Raw genomic sequence first — 17425 nt, 5'->3', positions numbered from 1 at the left:
TGATGCACACCGCCCTTCTCGCTTTTTACCCCAGCTCTCGTTTTGTTTTGCTCAGAGATACATGAATAATTTCACCTTTGCTCACCTTGATCTATGTCAATTGCCTGCTGTGTAATTTCTAGGTTATACAGTCAGGGCGGAAACAAGGCCCCTCTACATATTGTGAATGAGCCTTCCCCAAACACAGAAGAGCAAGATTCAGTCCCAGTAGCACCTTAAAGACCAACTAGATTTCCATGGTATGAGTTTTCGAGAGTCAAAGGTACTGCAAACCAAAACGGGTACCCACCCCAAACTATCCCCAAATATACTAACCCGTCCCATCCAATCTCCCAAGGCATGGAAGAATATTTTTTATTTTATTTCATAAATGACATAAATGCGCCCGATAATAGGAAACGGCTTGCTGCTAAAGCCCGCCCCCTCCCCCCGCTGGCCCAAGTGAAGCCTGTTCCCAGCTTCTTCTGCCCTCCATGCTTGCGATCTATAGAAGGAAGGCAAAAAACCCCACTCCTGCGGTCTAAGAAATTAATTGCCTTCAACCGATCTTGCCACTACAACAGTCTTGAAAGGTAGACCGTCGATGAGAGATGACAGATTAAAAATATGGGCTGGAATGCACAATAATATGATGTGTTTTTAACACAGCAGCTGCTTTCTCTCACTTCAGCAATAAATCTGACGAAAGCAGAAGGAGCAAAGGAAGCTTTGGCAGCTGTCCTGCAGGGGACGCTAGAACGGCGGTCCAGGCTGGCTCAGTTTCTCCACTGTTCTTATTTTTAAAAGACCTGGCACTGCCAGAACTGGAGAGGTGGCATGGCCCGTAGGCTCCAACAAAGTCACAATTTTGTCTCCTGTAGATGAGAGAATTGGATATCACCTCTTCAATCTTGTAATGGCTGGGGAAGATTTTTTAAAAATGTAATACACCTGTCCACGTTGAAAGAAACGGATGCAGTTCTTTGGGATGAATGTTGCCATGCAAAACCAGCTGCAGAAATGCACAAAGTAAATGTTTTTCCCTGCTCAGTTTCAACATGCAATGAAATGCAACTGTTAGAAATGGGAGATTTGCCAAAAAGAAGTCAACGCTTGCTAGGGGCAGCTTTTAAGTGCTTACCCCCACCCTGTCCCTTGCTAGGAGGCCTGAACAGTCAACTTTCAAAATCCTCCTGTTTGTTATTCTTTGTAACAATCTAAACCCCTGCTTTTTCACTAGCCAGCAGCGCTCAGGGCTCAGATATAGGTGGCAGATACAAATGTACAATTTCAGAGCAGCAGAAGTCTGAAGCTGCGACTGCAAGCAGTGTACAAATTTAACAGGGAACTCCGCCCAGAATTGCACTAGAAAAACCAAGCGCTTCCAAGGCAGGTTTTTTGGGGTTCTTTTTGAAAAGCTATCCGTGTCACTCCCCGCTTTCCGGGCCGATGGTGATGCTGCTGTTGGTTATTCGCACGCCGTACCAGCCCTGGCCTCCGTGTTTCAACAGCAAGTGACGAACCCCAGAAGGGTAGCTGTGAAAAGTATACGAGACCTAAAGGCAAGAGAGCAAGAGGTACCTACGTCAGGGAGGAGACGGGCAGAGAACAGCCTCTCGGGAGAGACTTTCCCCTGCTGAGCTGATGGAGCCCGGAGCCAAATCGACACCTTCTGCCCCTGCTTTACTGTTACCTCGCGCCATTCTCTGTCCGAGCACTGCTCCACAATCACGTCTTTGGGGTGAAATTCTTGGAGGACTCTGAATTCGGATGAAAGCAGCTTCACTTGAAGTTGATACCGGCAAGGGCAGCCACAGTGGAACCTAGTTTGGATAGCAAGGCCAGAAGATGTCAAGGCAAATGTTACGAAAGGCGGTATATAAATTGAATGTTGTTGTTGTTGTTATTATTCATGTTGTCTAATGTCAGTCCTAGAATTGCTTATGCTCTGTTTCAGCATTTCTTCAGTTCTGTATTGGATTCTTTGTAAACTAGGATTTATTAACCCTATGACATTGTTTATGGAAATGTTCTTGATACTGACTGTACTAATCTTGCACTGTGTAATCCGCCTTGAGTCTCAGTGAGAAAGGCGGACTATAAATGACATAAATAAACAATTCCCTCCACTGGACTCATTTCAGTGTATTGTTATCTCCTGAGATCCTACTTCCCTGTTCTTTCTTCTCCTAATTTTCCATACCGTCCGCCCCGCTCCTCCGTCCCCACTCACCAGTCTCTCACCACAATATCTGGCTTGGTCTTGTCCATCAGCTCGTCCCAATAACCTTCGTTCTTTAAACTGATGATCTGATGCTTCGTGCAGGGCCTGAGGGACAGATTACAGCAAATAAAAACGCCACCAACAAAATTTGCAATATTTTGGGGATATGTTGGAGTAAACGGAAGACACTCAACTGTGCCGGAAAGAGGAGGGATCTTGGCCCTTACTGTTGCATTCTAATCTCCCTTCCAGATTTCTACGATGGAAAATCCAAGTCACTCTTCCTCACCCTACACAGCATGTAGTCTTGCATGCACGGCTTTGCAATAGGGGATAGGGTCCACAACCGTTAAAATCAGAACCTCCATGTTCAGATCCAGTATACCTCTGAACAGTAGTTACAATGATAAGGGGAGACTTTGTCCTCTGTGCCCCCGTTTTCAGGCTTTCAGAGTCCATCTTGCAATCCACCGCTGGAAACAAGATGCTAGACTAGATGGAGAGTCGGTCCAAACCAGCAGGGATTTTCTGAGGTTCTTATTGTTGACAGTAATGAGTTTTCAACCTTCCAGATTGCAGAAAGAGCTTCTGGAGCTGTGCCCAGAAAGTCTTGGCACAATCAAGAACCCAGCAGAGGTTACAAGCCTGCGGGTGGCAATGCCCGATCTTACACAGAACGGTTATTATTAATCTTTTAACTATCACAAACAAAACATGTATCGGATCGAGCAGGCCAATACCCTTACCCTTGAGACGTGACAAAATATTTTGGGACGGGCTGGTGAGGAAAGTCTCTTCTCCGAGCTCCGGGCAGCTCTTCGATACGCCACTTGTCTCCTCCATCTGACTCAAGTTCCCAGAAGTTGAAGCCCTCTGAGGAAAAGCGACAAAGGGGGTCAAGGAAGGGAGAGCCGTTGTGTAGTTAGTGCCGCAGGAGACAGGCTATTCCTTGCAAGGGGACAAAGGGTAGTCTCTGTCCTAGGATCCAGTCTTTGCATAAGATTTGTGGCAAAGTCTTTTTTCCCAACATCATTCTCCCATCGTCCATTTTATCCTCACAACCACCCTGTGAAGTAGGGCAGGCTGAAACAGAGAGAGTGACTCTCCCAAAATAACCCAAAAACCTGGCATGGCAGGATTTGAACCTGGGTCTCCCAGATCCTCCTCTGGCACTCTTAACTCTATGCAATGTTCTATTTTTAATCTTGTTATTTTTTCAACCAATCCAGAGAACAATAAACAGACACTTAGCAATGAAACAGTACAAGAATATGGGGTTGCAAATTGTTATCTCCTAGTCCAGAAATTAATAAAGTTTCTCTGCATTTATGTGTGTATAGTCAAGACAGTTATTATTACTTTTTCTTTAAAGGGGGGCAATTAAGGGATCTCTACCAAAGTATCTTCACCAAACTGCAATTTTCACTGAACTACAATTCCCAGCATTCTTGGGGGGGGGGCACGGGCATCATATTGGTACTAGCAACAGAGCCCGTTGTAAAAATAAATACAGAGGTGGTGGGAAGGCCACGTGGAGGGAGGGGTTCCCCCACACTGCACCTCCTTGTTGGCTCCACAGCCCCTCAGAGGCCTGCCGCCGACACCTCTCCTTTTATCCTGGCACAGGCGCACCGCAGGGCCCTCGGTGCACCTGCGCTAGGATAAGAGGCGAGTCGTCAGGAATATGGCTCACCTTTTATGTTTAAGGATAAGAAAAGTTTATTAGGTTACCTACAGGCTCTATTTTTAGTCGTATTCCCATTATTCCAAATGAATATTAGCCATCTCTCATCTTTGATTCCAGGTTTCTTGCTGCTATTAACAATAGATTTGCGACTACACAGAACCAAACCACACTGTTAAAGACTGGCGTAGTTCTTCAGGGACTGTATCGTTTTAGAATGCAAATGAGGAAACTGCATGTTTTAATTCTTCACGCAAAACAAACAAGATGTGAGGATATGAACTCTGGCCCCTCCAGCCCTAGTCTGACACTTTTTGACACATCATGCGAGACTGGTTTTTGTGTGGTGTCAAATGCAGAGTTCTTCCTACCTGCAATATATAATGGTACAACCCAGGAAGGCCTATACCATGTGCTATTCCTGAAGTTGTAGTTTGGCTCTACAGTGTAAAAAGGAGGGCAGCGAAAGTGAGCTTTCAGTCTGAGAGAATTTTTTTCACTTGCACATGTATGGGGGGCGGGGGGGCGGGGACAAACCTTCACCGCACGGGTTCTGGATTAAATTCCTCTTCATAATACAGAGAAAGTAGAAGGTCTTCCAGTCTGGGACACTCCTGTCTGGTGGTTCAGGGTTGAAACCTTCCTGCAAGCACTTGCGCTTCCACAGCGTGGCCAGATCCACCAAGTCTCGCCACTGCAAGCAAACCAGGCGGCAGTTGCAGACTAGATCCCTTCCTGGGACCCGAGAGAGCAGATCTAGAAGAATGTCACTGGGCAAGTCTCCGATGTTGACCATTCTCCTTTGCAGACGACGGCAGCAGAAAGACAAACTCAGGACAGCAGCTGCCGCGTAGTGCAGTATGCGTCAGTTCAACGTCCTCCAACCGGAATTTGTAGAGGCTGGAATATGGAGAGGGTTGTAGACTTAACTGGATTATATGGTGGTAGGTACAAATTAGGCTTCACGATGCACCAGCGAGTGCTGGAACAGAGAAGCAAATCAATCCATAAATGGGCAGCGATCAATGGCTGTCTAATAATAATAACAACTGTGCTTATATATCGCTCTTCTACACAGATTAGTGCCCCACTCAGAGCAGCAAACAAGGTCAGTGTTGTTATTATCCCCTCAATACAGCTGGGGAGCTGGGGCTGAGAGAAGCGGCTTATCCAAGGCCGCTGCTGAGTTTATGGCAGAAGTGAGAGTCGAACCAGTAGACTGCTGATTCACAGCCCAACCACCACTATGCTATAGCGATGCTCATAGTGTTATTATTATCCCCAAAAAACAGCTGAGGGGCTGGGGCTGAGAGGAGGGGCTTGCCCAAGGCCACCGGCTGAGCTCATGGCATCAAGCGGGATTTGAACCAGCAGAGTGCTGGCTCACAGCCCTACCATTTAACCACTACGCTCTAACCGCCACAGAGGTCTTAGATGTGAGTTGTCTCAGGAGCTTTTGAGCCTAGTGGTGTATTCCATGCTTGATCCTTAAAATTTCGAACTGCTGGTTCGATTGGCAAGCCCACTGACAAGCCAATCCTCTAGAGAGGGGAGCCCTTCTTTATTTCAATGGGCTGCCAGAGCATTTAATTTTTGCAGATGACTAGGCTGTCCTTTTTATATTATTAAAATTATGTTCTTTCAAGCTACTGCAGTCCAAGGCATATACAACGCTAGCCTGCCTTACAGGGCTGTTGTGCACGCTCTAAAGAACTAGACAGGTATCAGGCATACCCATCAATTGATGTATGTTCCTTGGAATGGGTTTACAACCACTACCACCCCCATGCAATCTTAGTGCCCTCACTAGCCATTGTCTCTCAGTTTCTGCCTACCGTTCTACTCGTGTTCCTACCCCGCCTGGCAAGAAAGTTAACCCTGAGGATCCCAGAGGATCAAGAGCCCGAAGGATCCATCTGGATTCTTCTCAGCTTATCAGAGTCAGCCCCCTCCCCAATGCCATGCCATGCCATGCCTCCCCTCCTCGCCTGGGGCTTACCCAGGCGGGTCAGAACCCACCCCAGCGGCTCCAGGGGCAGCGCAGTCTCCGCCCCGCTCGGTTCCCAGCAACAACAGCCAGATCAGAGAATCTCGCAAGATGATGCAGCAAGAAGAGGCGGAGGGGTGAGTGGGTGGGGCGAGGATGCTCCTCCTGCTTCTAGGCGGGGCGAAGGAAGGGGGAATCCCTGCCCAGGCTCATTTGCATGCGATGGCGCGACCACGAAGCCCCCCTCCTCCCTTTGCAAAGGGCAGGTTGATTCACCTGCGCAGCTCTGCAGCAGCCCTCTGCTCTTCTGCGCGGCTAGGCATCCTAAGAAGACTTCCCTGGGAGTAAGCCCAGGGTCGGATTCGGAGTAGAGCTGCTTAGGAAGGCACAGTTTGAGCTCTCAGTCGTGGAAACAGGTTGGGGGGGGGGCTCAGCCCTAGAGAGCCGCTGCCGCATGCCCTTTTCCAGCCCCCCCTCCCATTCTGCCCCGGGGTGGCAAGATCCGAGAGGCGCGCGTCTGGCCAACCCGTGGGAGCTTTGCAAAGCTCGGGCGCGGCGACAGCAAGTCTGGCGACAGCCAAGGAGCCCCCAAGACCCCCAGTTCAGAGAGGGGTGCCAGCTCCCGGGCGGGAGGAGAGGGGCTGGGCATTGCCAGGTGCCCCGATCTGGGCGCGCACGGCCTGCAGAGCTGCCCGCGCCGGGACGCCCCTCCTGCGCTTCGCCTCCGAGGAAGGCAGGGAGGCTGGAGGGAGGCGCCCCTTGGCTGGTCCGCCCCGGAGGAGGCGCGGCGAGGCCAGGCGAGGCGACGGGCGGGTCTTCCCCCGGCTTGGGCTGCGCACCGGGCCTCGTTGCAGTGGTCGGCCCGGCCGGAGGCGCCTGATGGCCCCGGTCCGCTTCCTAAGCAGGTAGAGCGCCCTGGAGGGTTTGGCGGGGAGCAGCGGCTGCCGCTGGGGAGCCCTCTGCGGGGCCTTCGGTTGCCTCCAAGCGCCGCCCCGGAGCAGGCTTGCGAAGGCGTCCTGTGGCTTGGCAGCCTCCAAGCGGGGGTTGGAGATCTCCCCCAGAATTGCAGCTCCTCGCCAGGCGCGAGATCGGTTCCCCTGGAGGAATGGCTGCTTCGCAAGGTGGACTCTAGGCCATTATCACCCGCTGTGGCTCCCCCTCCCCAAGCTCTGCCCTCTCCAGGCCGCACCCCCCCCTCCAAATTTCCAGGAATTCCCAACCCTGGGCTGGCAGTCCTAGCCTCTGCCCTCGTGCAGAGAGTGCTTCTGCCTTCCTCCCTTCCAGCTGCAACCTGCTTACCTCCTTATGGGGCTGGAAGAAAGGGGCCCCATCCAGCTTGGACAGATGATGGTGAACTACGGCTGCCGTCCTGCAGGTGGCGGCTAGAGATCTCCCAGAATTGCAATTGATCTCCAGGTAGGGTTGCCAGCTCCTGGTTGGGAAATTCCTGGAGATTTGGGGAGGTGGAACCTGGGGTGGGGAGGTGGAACCTGGGGTGGGGAGGACCCCAGCTTGGTATAATGCCATACAGTCCGCTTTCCAAGATAGATGTTTCTCCAGGGGAACTGACCTCTGTAAACTGGAGATCAGTTGTAATTCTGGGAGATCTCCAGCCACCACCTGGAAGTTGGCAAACCTATCTCAAGTTTCCCGGGAGAATCCAGTTGCTTTTGGGCCAGATGGGCTTTAGTGCTTTATACCCTGCTGAGCTCCAGCCCCTCCCCAATCCACATCCCCCCCAGGCTCTTTCCCCAAATCTCCAGGAATTTCTCAACCCAGAGTTGGCAACCCTAGGTTCCAGCACCAGGTTCCTTAGCAATGCGCCTCTGCCATGGTGCTGTTTCCAGGGCCTGCCCAGTGGGGCTGGCTGCCATTCTCTGGGTTAATGTTCTTGCAGCATCCCAGGCGGGCATATGGAGGAGGTGAGAGAGGATCCCACATCGATGATGCCAGGAGGCATTACGTTAAACGTCGGGCTGCTAATGCTTAGTGAAGGCAGGGTCTCGGATCCTGACACCCTAGCCCTGTCAGGTTGGCCAGTGTACAGTAACGATAAAAATGCTTGGAATAAAAATGCATAGTGCACTATTAGATGGATCTTGGCCCATGGCAGCAAAACAGAACAGGAATCTGGTGGCACCTTAAAATCACCAAATTAATACTCACTGTATCCCCCAAAGAGGAGAGGGCCTGATCCAGGGCCTTATTAACCCGTGGCCAGGTCCTTAGGGTTTCAGGTATTTCAGGCCCCCCCTGACACTTCAATCTTTCACGCCAGTACAGCTGGCAGCCTGACCCTGGTACGGTAGGTCCTAGACCGCAGTACATAGCCCTAGATCCATTTTGAGGCTCTCCTGGAGAATTCCATTCACAATTTTTAAAATAGTTTTATTGTGTGAGTAGAACTCTTCAGGAGAGCACATTTTGGGGGTATACTAGTTCAATATTGCAATATTTTGAAGTGAATAATTTTTTAATTATTTCTTAAACATATAATTTATGGATAATTGTTTTGATATGAGACAAATTGTTTCACTTCAATAAGGAAGCATTCATTATCTTATTAATAGAGGTTATATATAAGAGAATCAAATAATTGTAATTTATGTGGGGGTGTGCCTCAGCAAAAAAACCCGACAGGCCACGAGTCCCTGCGGGGCCCCTAGGCTTCGGCCTAGTCAGCCTTATGAATAATACGGCCCTGACCTAGGCTTCGGCCTAGTCAGCCTTATGAATAATACGGCCCTGACCTAGGCTTCGGCCTAGTCAGCCTTATGAATAATACGGCCCTGATCTAGGCTTTGGCCTAGTCAGCCTTATGAATAATACGGCCCTGGCCTGATCGAGTCTACAGGTGACCCTGTTGTCTTGCTATTATCACCCACACCGAGGCCAGCCAATTTGCTCTTAGATGTAGTGTGTTCAGTCCCCATCAGTTATCAGGGTCAGAATGGAAACCCACGAGTGAGTTGGCACCGGTTGCTGCTGGGCTCCTCTGTCCTCTTTGTCTATTTTTTTCCCCAACGTGGCTGTTCTTCTCCTTCATGTGCTCTGCTGGTTCTCCCTTGCATGCAGCTGGCTGAGACCTCTGCGAAGGAAGATGGTGAACATCAACGACCTGCCCCCTGACATTCTGGAGGGCGTGCTGTCTCTGGTTCCGGGAAAGGAGCTGGTCTGCAGCTGCCGGCTGGTTTGCTCGCAGTGGCGCGATGTGGTGGATATGCCTGCCCTGTGGAAGCGCAAGTGCCAGCAAGAGGGCTACTTACTCACGATGTCAGACAGGAGCATCCCAGACTGGAAGACCACCTACTTTCTCTGCAGCCTGAAGAGGAACTTGATCAAGAATCCCTGCGGTGAAAGTGTGTACATAGGGATAGAAAGAGAACTTGCCAGTTTGGTGTAATGGTTAAGAGCAGCAGGACTCTAATCTGGAGAGCCAGGTTTGATTCCCCACTCCTCTGCTTGAAGCCAGCTGGGTGACCTTGGGTCTAACACAGCTCTTTCAGAGCTCTCTCAGCCCCACCCACCTCACAGGGTGCTTGTAGTGGGGATAATAATAACATACTTTGTAAACCGCTCTGAGTGGGCGTTAAGTTGTCCTGAAGGGTGGTATATAAATTGAATGTTTATTATTGTTGGCCAATTGTTGGCCGTTCAATATAAATTGAATGTTTATTATTGTTGGCCAATTTGCAAAATACTCTTTGAAAGTGTCAGGTTGCTTAAAGCTTAGTTACACATTCAGAAGTGGTGCATGATATGGTCGTCCTTGGACTGTGTCACTACAAAATGTAGTGTGTGGGGGGCAATTAGATATTTCGATTCTCGTGTGTATAGGGAGGAGAGGCTAGGACAGAACCACTCTTGCCGATTTGCTTGTTTCATGCAGGCAGAAACATGAAAAAAAGGAATGAAAAACCCAGGGGAGCCATGAATTTGTGCACCACACTTCTGAATGTGTAGTTCTGCTCTTCAATTTCAAGAACTGATGATTAAAAATAGGGGGAAAAGTAGAATTGCAAATAGTAGGAAAATGAAAGATATTTCCAAAGCCTTCGGTAGAGTCTTCAATTTTAGCAATGCAATTAACTTGAAGGCCTATCTAGATGAAAAATTCATGCCATGGCTGCCTGCAGAGAACCCTGGGAATTGTACGTTGGCACTTAGCATTCTCTTGTTAGCTTTCTGTGCAGACCTACAGTTCACAGGATTTCCCCAGAGAGGGGAAATGAGGGTAAACCAGCTTTATCCTTAAAAATATAATGCAGATAAGAGAAGACAGAAATATGATCAGTTAAATATGTGTTGCTGTTTCCCAGAGAATACTTTCAAAAACTGATGCCGTCCTGTAGTTTTGGATTGCACTATTGGAGCGAGATCTTTAATTTCTCATCTTTTGAACGTGTAAATGTTTTTTTAAAACGGGGCTGGAAATAGAGTTTTCCAGCTGTGCTGTAACTGCTAAGCAATGGCCCGCCTTGCTTTGCCTTTGCTATAAATCTTATGCCAAGTTCTACTTTATTTATTTCAAATTTCTATTCTGCCCTCCCCGCGAGCGGGCTCAGGGCGGATAACAACATATTAAAATACAAAATACAATAAAAACAACATATTAAAATACAATAAAATCCATACACATTTAAAACAGGATGATAGACAGCCTTCACAGGGAGGGTTAAGATTTTATACCCCCCCCCACCCTTTTTAGGCTGTTATCGTTCCCCTGGCAAAGATTAACCCTTTGGCTGCTTCTGTGTCCCACTCAAAGCCTCTTCTCTTACTATCCCTTCTCTTTCTTTCCCACAGAGGGCTTGAAGTTCTGGGAATTCAAATCGAAGAAAAAGAAAGTGTGGAAGATTGAGAAAGCACCAGAAGCCGATGTATATTTTCCCCACATTCGGAAATGCTTTGTTGCATATCATTTGTGAGGACATTAATTGAAACTAATTTGGAGCGAGGGAGGGAAGGTGGGAATTCTCTTGCAGATCTGAAATTTTTTAGAAGAAAGGCTGCAAGGATTTAATTTGTTCTGTGTGCATAAATCTCAAAGTAGTTTAGAATCAAGTTTAAGTCATAATGAAAAATCTATAAAACATTTTCTGCACACTTCACCATAGCTTTAAAACAGCAGATTAAAAACTCTTAAAGACAGTTCAGCCCAACCAAAAAAGGACATTCAAAACAAAAAGGCAGACAATAATTACTTTGCAAGCCATAATTTACCAAACATGTGAATCTGCTATCATTCAGGATTTGAGTCTAGTAGCATCTTAAAGACCAAGATTTCCAGGGAATATTCTCTGGACTGCGTGCTGTTCTACTGCAGACCAACACGGCTACCCACCTGAAACTGGTATCGGTCAAAAATGTTTTTACAGAGGGAAGTGGAAAGAGTTTCAATCAGCCTAGCAGCAGGAATATTATAACATTGTCTGTGACCAATAAACACAACACACACAATATTTGGATGCCTTCCTAACATGTGAATCTGGTTTATAGATAATCTTCAAATGGGAACCAAACTCCCATAAATGCCTCTGGTTTGTGCATATGTAATTTACTATTCTCTGATGAGTTCCTTTCCCCATCAAAATACATATTCCAAACTTTAGCTAACAAATCAACTTGAATTTTAGCTAACAGTTTTCAGCAGCAGTACAATACAATTTAAACTCCATAAAATCACTGGTTCAAAGAAAACCAGCTGAATGCCAAGAGATGAAATCAGGAGATGAAAAGCTACAGTTCAAAAACAGCCTTCAAAGCCCGGCACAAAAGAAAGGGCTTGTCATTTAACAGACAAAAACTGAATTCTAAGATATTTCGGAACCTTAGAAAACGTGTGACTCTCCAAGCCAAGCTCAGCCAGTGTGTTGTGTGTTAAGAGTCCTCATCAGAGACTTCACAACTCCTGTTTCTGCTACCTTCCGGGGGTTTGTGAAACAAAGCAGGAGCATTGAGCCCCTATGCATGGCTGCTTCTGGCAGACAAGTTATAAGTTCTGCCTTGGGGAGTGCATTTCAGACGTGCAAGGGTCTTTGCGTACAGGAACAAAAAGACAGCATAAACACACCTGAGAAATGCATCCATCATCAGTACCCAATTTTCCTGGAAGGTCACGTTGAGGACAGACCCACTTTTGCTTCCCAAAGTGGGGTGCCTGCAAATCCCACGCCCCTTCTCATCTCTCATTGGATTTGAAGATGGGGAATAGCCCTTTTCCAGTGGCTGCATTTGGCCCAGAAAACTCATTGGCCTGACTTAACAGCTTCGATTTGTGCCACAGGTGTACCTTCAAGCACCAGCTCGTCACTTTAAAGAATGAAGGCTACTGGGATGAGCTGATGGACGAGACCAAGCCAGATATTGTGGTGAAGGACTGGTGAGTGCCAGAGCTGGCATTGAGTGGGTTGCAGATGGGTGGGTTTGGTTTGGTTTTTCTTGATGAAGAATAGGGTGATCCCCTCCCAGCTGGTAGAAGCCAAACAAATCTCTCTAATCACAACTTGGTATGCCACAATTTTGCAGGAGTGTACAAAGTGTAGCAAAACAGCCTCCATTTAAGTGCATGTGTGCAATGTGCCATCAAATTGCCTCCAAACTATGGCGAACCTATGAAGGAAAGACCTCCAAAACATCCTATCATTAACAGACTTGCTCAGATCCTGCAAACTGGAAGACGTGGCTTTTATTGAATCAAGCCATCTTGTTTTAGGTCTTCCACTTTTCCTACTGCCTTCCACTTTTCCCAGCATTATTGACTTTTCCAGAGAAAAATCCATTTAAAGGAGAGGGGGGCAAATATGGCTGTGCTTAAGAAATCTGGGGAGTTGGTGTCTCCCGTAACTCTCTGCCATTCTCATTGACCATCAAAGCCAGAATAAACTGTATAAAATATTTAGGATATTTCTATGCTGCCACTTCAGAGTTCTGCTCTAACAGTCAGATTTGCAGGATTAAACTATGCATATTAAAGGACAATTTTGTAGAGATGCTGAATTTTACATAATTTATGCCAGTTGCAAATGACGTCTTTTCTTGGTGCAGAGTTTGGACTACATGATTTAACATGTTTCCTTTATCAGGATAGCATTCTACATCCATCTGTAACAGGAAACTTTTGGAAGATAGATAATAACAACAACAATATTCGATTTATATACTGCCCTTCAGGACAACTTAATGTCCACTCAGAGCAGTTAACAAAGTGTATTATTATTATCCTCACGACAATCACCCCATGAGGTAGGTAGGGCTGAGAGAGCCCCGAGAATCTGTGACTGACCCAAGGTCACCCAGCTGGCTTCAGGTGGAGGAGTGGAGAATCAAACCTGGCTGTCCAGATTAGAGTCCTGCCGCCCTTAACTGCTAGTGCATCTCTATGGTACAGGTGACAACCTGTTCAGATTTGATATTGAAAGTGCCAATAGGAAACACCCATTAGATTGCCCTGAGACTGGGATGCTTTTCTGCTAATGATGAATCACCTATATATCCAGAAGGTGACCATGGGCACAGCTCCATCAGCTCCACAGTATTCTTTGTTTGCCGCCGTGGAGTCCCTGTGATGCTCGATGTATCTGACTCATGTTTCTGTTGTCTTGCCCTCCCCAGGTATTATTTTAGCCCCAACTACCGCTACGAACTGTGTATAAAATTGCTATCGGCAGACTTCAGTGTTCTCCAAGAATGTCGCCCTGAAGAGTTCTTCAGACATCAGGGGAGAGATGAGGATAAATGGTGCGAGGTATACAGGAGGGAGGGGTTTGGTTAAAGCAGCTACAGCTCCACGGTTGCACACAGAAGGGGAACAAGATTCGAATCCAGTAGCTTCTTAAAGACCAAAAAGATTTCCGGGGTTTAAACTTTGGAGAGTCGAAGCTCCCTTCATCAGATACCTTTGTTGGAGAGCTTTGACTCTCAGAAGCTTATGCGTGGAAATCTTGGTCTTTTAAGGTGCTGCTGGACTTGAATCTTATTCTTCCATAGATTAATACAACTACTTACCTGAAATCCAGAAAGGAAGCTCCCACTTGGTGTCCTTCCTAAAAGGGAGCTCCCGCTTGGTTCCTTATTGAAGGGGAGCTGCCACCACCTCATTACCTAAGCTGTCCCCTTCTCTCACCATCAGGTTTCGTACACTTTTCACAACTACCCAGCCGGTGTCCGTCACATCCGCTTTATCCATGGAAACGAAGGCTGGACCTACATGAGGGTCACCAACAGCAGTGTTACTGTCGGCCCAGAAGTTGCGCAACAAAGAGAACCGCCTGGAACTGATTCGCCAGTCCAGCGTTGTGATCGACAGATGAAGCCCTGCTCTGTCTTCTGACCCTTTGGGACGTTAAGTGGTGTAGTGGTTGCAGCATTTGTCCGAGGATCGGGAAGAGCTGTGTTTGAATCTTTAACTGCTGTGTAATCTCGCCGTGTGACTGTGTGCCAGTCACTCTGTCTCAGCCTAGCTGACCTCACAGGGTGGTTGTTAGGAAGATAAAGTGGAGGAGAAGAAAACGACATTTAAACTGCATTGGAATGCCAGTGGGGAGAAAAGCAGGGTATAAATTTAAAAAACGAAACATATTGGGGACCAGCAGGGAATCTTTTCTCCTTTTAGCTCAATACGAGGATCACAATTTTCCTATCTGTCTCTGTTTTCTATTCAGTTCTCATCAGGTTGTGTGTTGCTGTGTTACTGTTTCTTTTTAAAATGTTTACAAAGTTGTGTTTTTCTGCATATCAGGCAGAAACCCAACTTTGTCTGTGGGGGACTGTTTGGCTGCCCTACTGATCGGCATTTGGCTCTCAAGTTTGCTATGGAAAGGAATGGTTCTCTACTGGGAAAGGTTTTTTTTTTTCAGGGGCAAAAAACACCTGTGTTTTGATGCCCTTTTATTACAGCATACCTCTAAGGGTGAGGCATTTTGGATGCATTCTGTTTTTTCTCTTCTTGTACTAAATTTTATAATGATTTCACTGTCTGGACATTGGTTCCAACTTTCTATTCCACGCCCCCCCCCCCCCCCCAAGAAGTCACTGAGAGGTCTTTCTACCTCTAAAGAGGCCTTATGGGATGTCCCATCCACTTGATCACATTGATTATTCTATAGAGAGAGACATCAGAATTGTACATAAATGGGTTCATTTGAAACCAAGCAGAAATCCGAAACAAAGCAAAAGCATTAACTTGAAATGTTAAACAATGCAGGAGTTACATACAACATATAGTACTTACTATACACAGTGGTATAGTCCACAGTCCCTTTCTGAACCATTCTGCCATAGTATAGCTCTATCTTCCTTTGTAAAAATGTCCTCCCGAATAATTCAGTTTTCCTTGGTTGGGGGAATGCCAGAAATATGGGAACCTTCTCAATCTCCTCAGGCAGGGCATTCCATAAGATGGGGGCTATAATAGAGAATGCACGAGTAGGGACAATTTTTAATGTTGCCCATTTGCAGGGTGCCACCTCCAGAAGGCCCTGCTCTGTCACGACAGAGTGGCAGCGCTGCAGATACGAGGGCCCAAGGCCATGAAGGGCTTTGTATGTGATAGTCAGTACCATGAATTGATTTACGTTGTGTAATCCGCCTTCAGCCTCAGAGAGGTGGACCATAAATAATGTAAATAAATAAGTTTTAAAAAAATTCTGTATAATCTTTCAGCTACAAATTTACTTACTCAGGATGCCCGTGGCTCCTAAATTGCAAGCAAAAGAAGTTCTGAGAAGTGGAGAATACCTGAAATTGCAGCCTCCATTTGGGGGAATTGCACAAAAGCACGAAAGGGCAGCCGAAGGGCCTTCGATGCCAAAGTGCATCGGAGTTGTGGCTTCCGCTTTGTCCCATAGCATTCAGATCACAAATGATGCTGCTGTTGTGACTCTCACACCATAACAGAGCACGGGTGAGGCTGCTGTTGTGACTCTCACATCGCAACAGAATGGCCAAATCTCAGCATCTTAGCCCGAATATGAATATGGCGGATGCCAGAAGGGTAGTCGTGAAAGAGTGGGAGACTGAAGATAAGAGAGAGGAGTGTTGGGGTCCAGAAGAGGCAACAGCATCAAAAGGAAAGGGAAGGGGCTGGTGTTGCTTAGTGACCGAGGAAGGAATCAAGCCGTTCTGGGTTCGAATCCTGCCCGGCCACAAGCCCCAGCTTCCTGCCTGTACGAAAGGTATGATTGTACTGACCTACAGATGGACTTCTTTGGCAAACTACTGCTTGGTCAAGTCAATAACCAAGATCACATTTCAGCTTGTGAAGTGAAAAGACTGCTTTCAGTTCCTCCTGCTTCAGAAGGGGCAATAAACAAGTATTTTTTTATCAACAGCCTAAATTGTTCTAATGGTTCATGACTTCACATACTTGGAAATTTTGATTTGTGATATTCCTTGCCTTAAATGTGCTGGCCTTTAAAATGACCCACAGTCTCAACGAATACATAAACTTCCTTCAATTTTTACCTACTTTACAGGGATGTTGTCATGAAAGATCATGTGGGCTTTGAACAGGTGGAAACACTATATCAGTGCTCAGTGCTATTAAAATGAGCACCCTGCTAAAGAACCACAAACTCTACATTGCAAAAATAGGCACAAATCTATGGCCTACCAAAATTTACCCCCTGTAATTAGTCCATTATGGATGTTTTTATGTCTGAGGAACAATCTTTTGGGGAGGACTTTGAAGTTACCAGTCCCTTCTTGGCCCCAATTCCATAAATTATATACTGATTTATTTTAAGGAGAGGCAGTGTGGTGTGCTGGTTAGAGGGCTAGACAAAGATGACAGAGACCCCAGTTTGAGTTTATTAATTAGATTTATATCCTGTTCTTCCTACATGTAGGCTCAGGGCAGCTCACAACAAGCGTTTCAATACAGATTTAAAATACATAATAAAACTGATCAATAATTACAAATTTACATAAAGAGATGTCAATATATATCTCAGACTGTATGAAGCCAACTTTTGCCATCGGCTGGTGCTAGATCAAATCAAGCCTGAATTCTCCCTAGAAGCTAAAATGACAAAACTAAAGCTATCGTACTTTGGTCACACCATGAGAAAGCAAGATTCTCTGGAAAAGTCACTAATGCTAGGTCAAAGTGGAAGGCAGTAGGAAAAGAGGAAGACCTAAAACGTGATGGCTTAACTCAATAAGGGAAGCCATGTTTGTAATATCTGCGCAAGACTGTTAATGATAGGACATTTTGGAGTCCTTTGTAGGGTCGCCATAGGTCGGAGGCGACTTGACGGCACATAATACAAATTTGCCATGGAAGCTGAACTGTGACCTTGGGCCAGTGACATACCCTCAGACTAGCCTACATCACAGGCTTGTGAGATAACGCAAAGGAGAGGGGAATGCTTTAAGTTGCTTTAAGTCCCCATTGGGAAGAAAGGCAGGTTTTCAATGAATTGATGAACCATCAGTGGTTTCCAGAAAGGCTTACAAAGGAGGTGAGCATAGAAGAGAATTTCAGATGGGTAGCTGCATCAGTCTCTGGTAGATGAGCAAAGTTCGAGTCCAGCAGTACCTTAAAGTCCTG

At 46.7% G+C, this 17425-nt stretch overlaps 2 protein-coding genes across 5 annotated transcripts; one reads left to right on the top strand and one right to left on the bottom strand.

Annotated features, from left to right (window-relative positions):
* Positions 1–391: 391 nt before the first annotated feature.
* Positions 392–4779, bottom strand: LOC129344515 (F-box only protein 44-like). 2 transcript variants are annotated; one of them, XM_055001220.1, is made up of 5 exons: positions 4425–4779; positions 2950–3076; positions 2213–2308; positions 1673–1802; positions 392–1535 (listed from the first exon to the last, which is right to left on the bottom strand). In XM_055001220.1, exons 1-5 carry the CDS (start codon positions 4681–4683, stop codon positions 1407–1409), a joined length of 741 nt encoding a protein of 246 aa, XP_054857195.1. In that variant the 5' UTR covers positions 4684–4779; the 3' UTR covers positions 392–1406. The 2 variants fall into 2 exon arrangements, with proteins under 2 accessions (XP_054857195.1, XP_054857194.1); XM_055001219.1 differs by having other exon boundaries at positions 2224–2308.
* A 1366-nt stretch (positions 4780–6145) lies between these two features.
* On the top strand, positions 6146–16145 carry LOC129344513 (F-box only protein 44-like). 3 transcript variants are annotated; one of them, XM_055001215.1, is made up of 6 exons: positions 6146–6779; positions 8950–9233; positions 10681–10798; positions 12161–12256; positions 13489–13614; positions 14006–16145. In XM_055001215.1, the coding sequence occupies exons 1-6, from the start codon at positions 6754–6756 to the stop codon at positions 14085–14087; spliced, it is 732 nt and encodes a 243-aa protein (XP_054857190.1). In that variant the 5' UTR covers positions 6146–6753; the 3' UTR covers positions 14088–16145. The 3 variants fall into 3 exon arrangements, with proteins under 3 accessions (XP_054857190.1, XP_054857188.1, XP_054857189.1); XM_055001213.1 differs by having other exon boundaries at positions 13489–13621; XM_055001214.1 differs by lacking the exon at positions 6146–6779 and adding an exon at positions 6873–7290 and having other exon boundaries at positions 13489–13621.
* The last annotated feature ends 1280 nt before the right edge of the window (positions 16146–17425 follow it).

Source organism: Eublepharis macularius, chromosome 17 (assembly GCF_028583425.1).
Source record: "Eublepharis macularius isolate TG4126 chromosome 17, MPM_Emac_v1.0, whole genome shotgun sequence".
Taxonomy (NCBI): Eukaryota; Metazoa; Chordata; class Lepidosauria; order Squamata; family Eublepharidae; genus Eublepharis; species Eublepharis macularius.
This window is presented reverse-complemented; position numbering and strand designations above follow the sequence as displayed.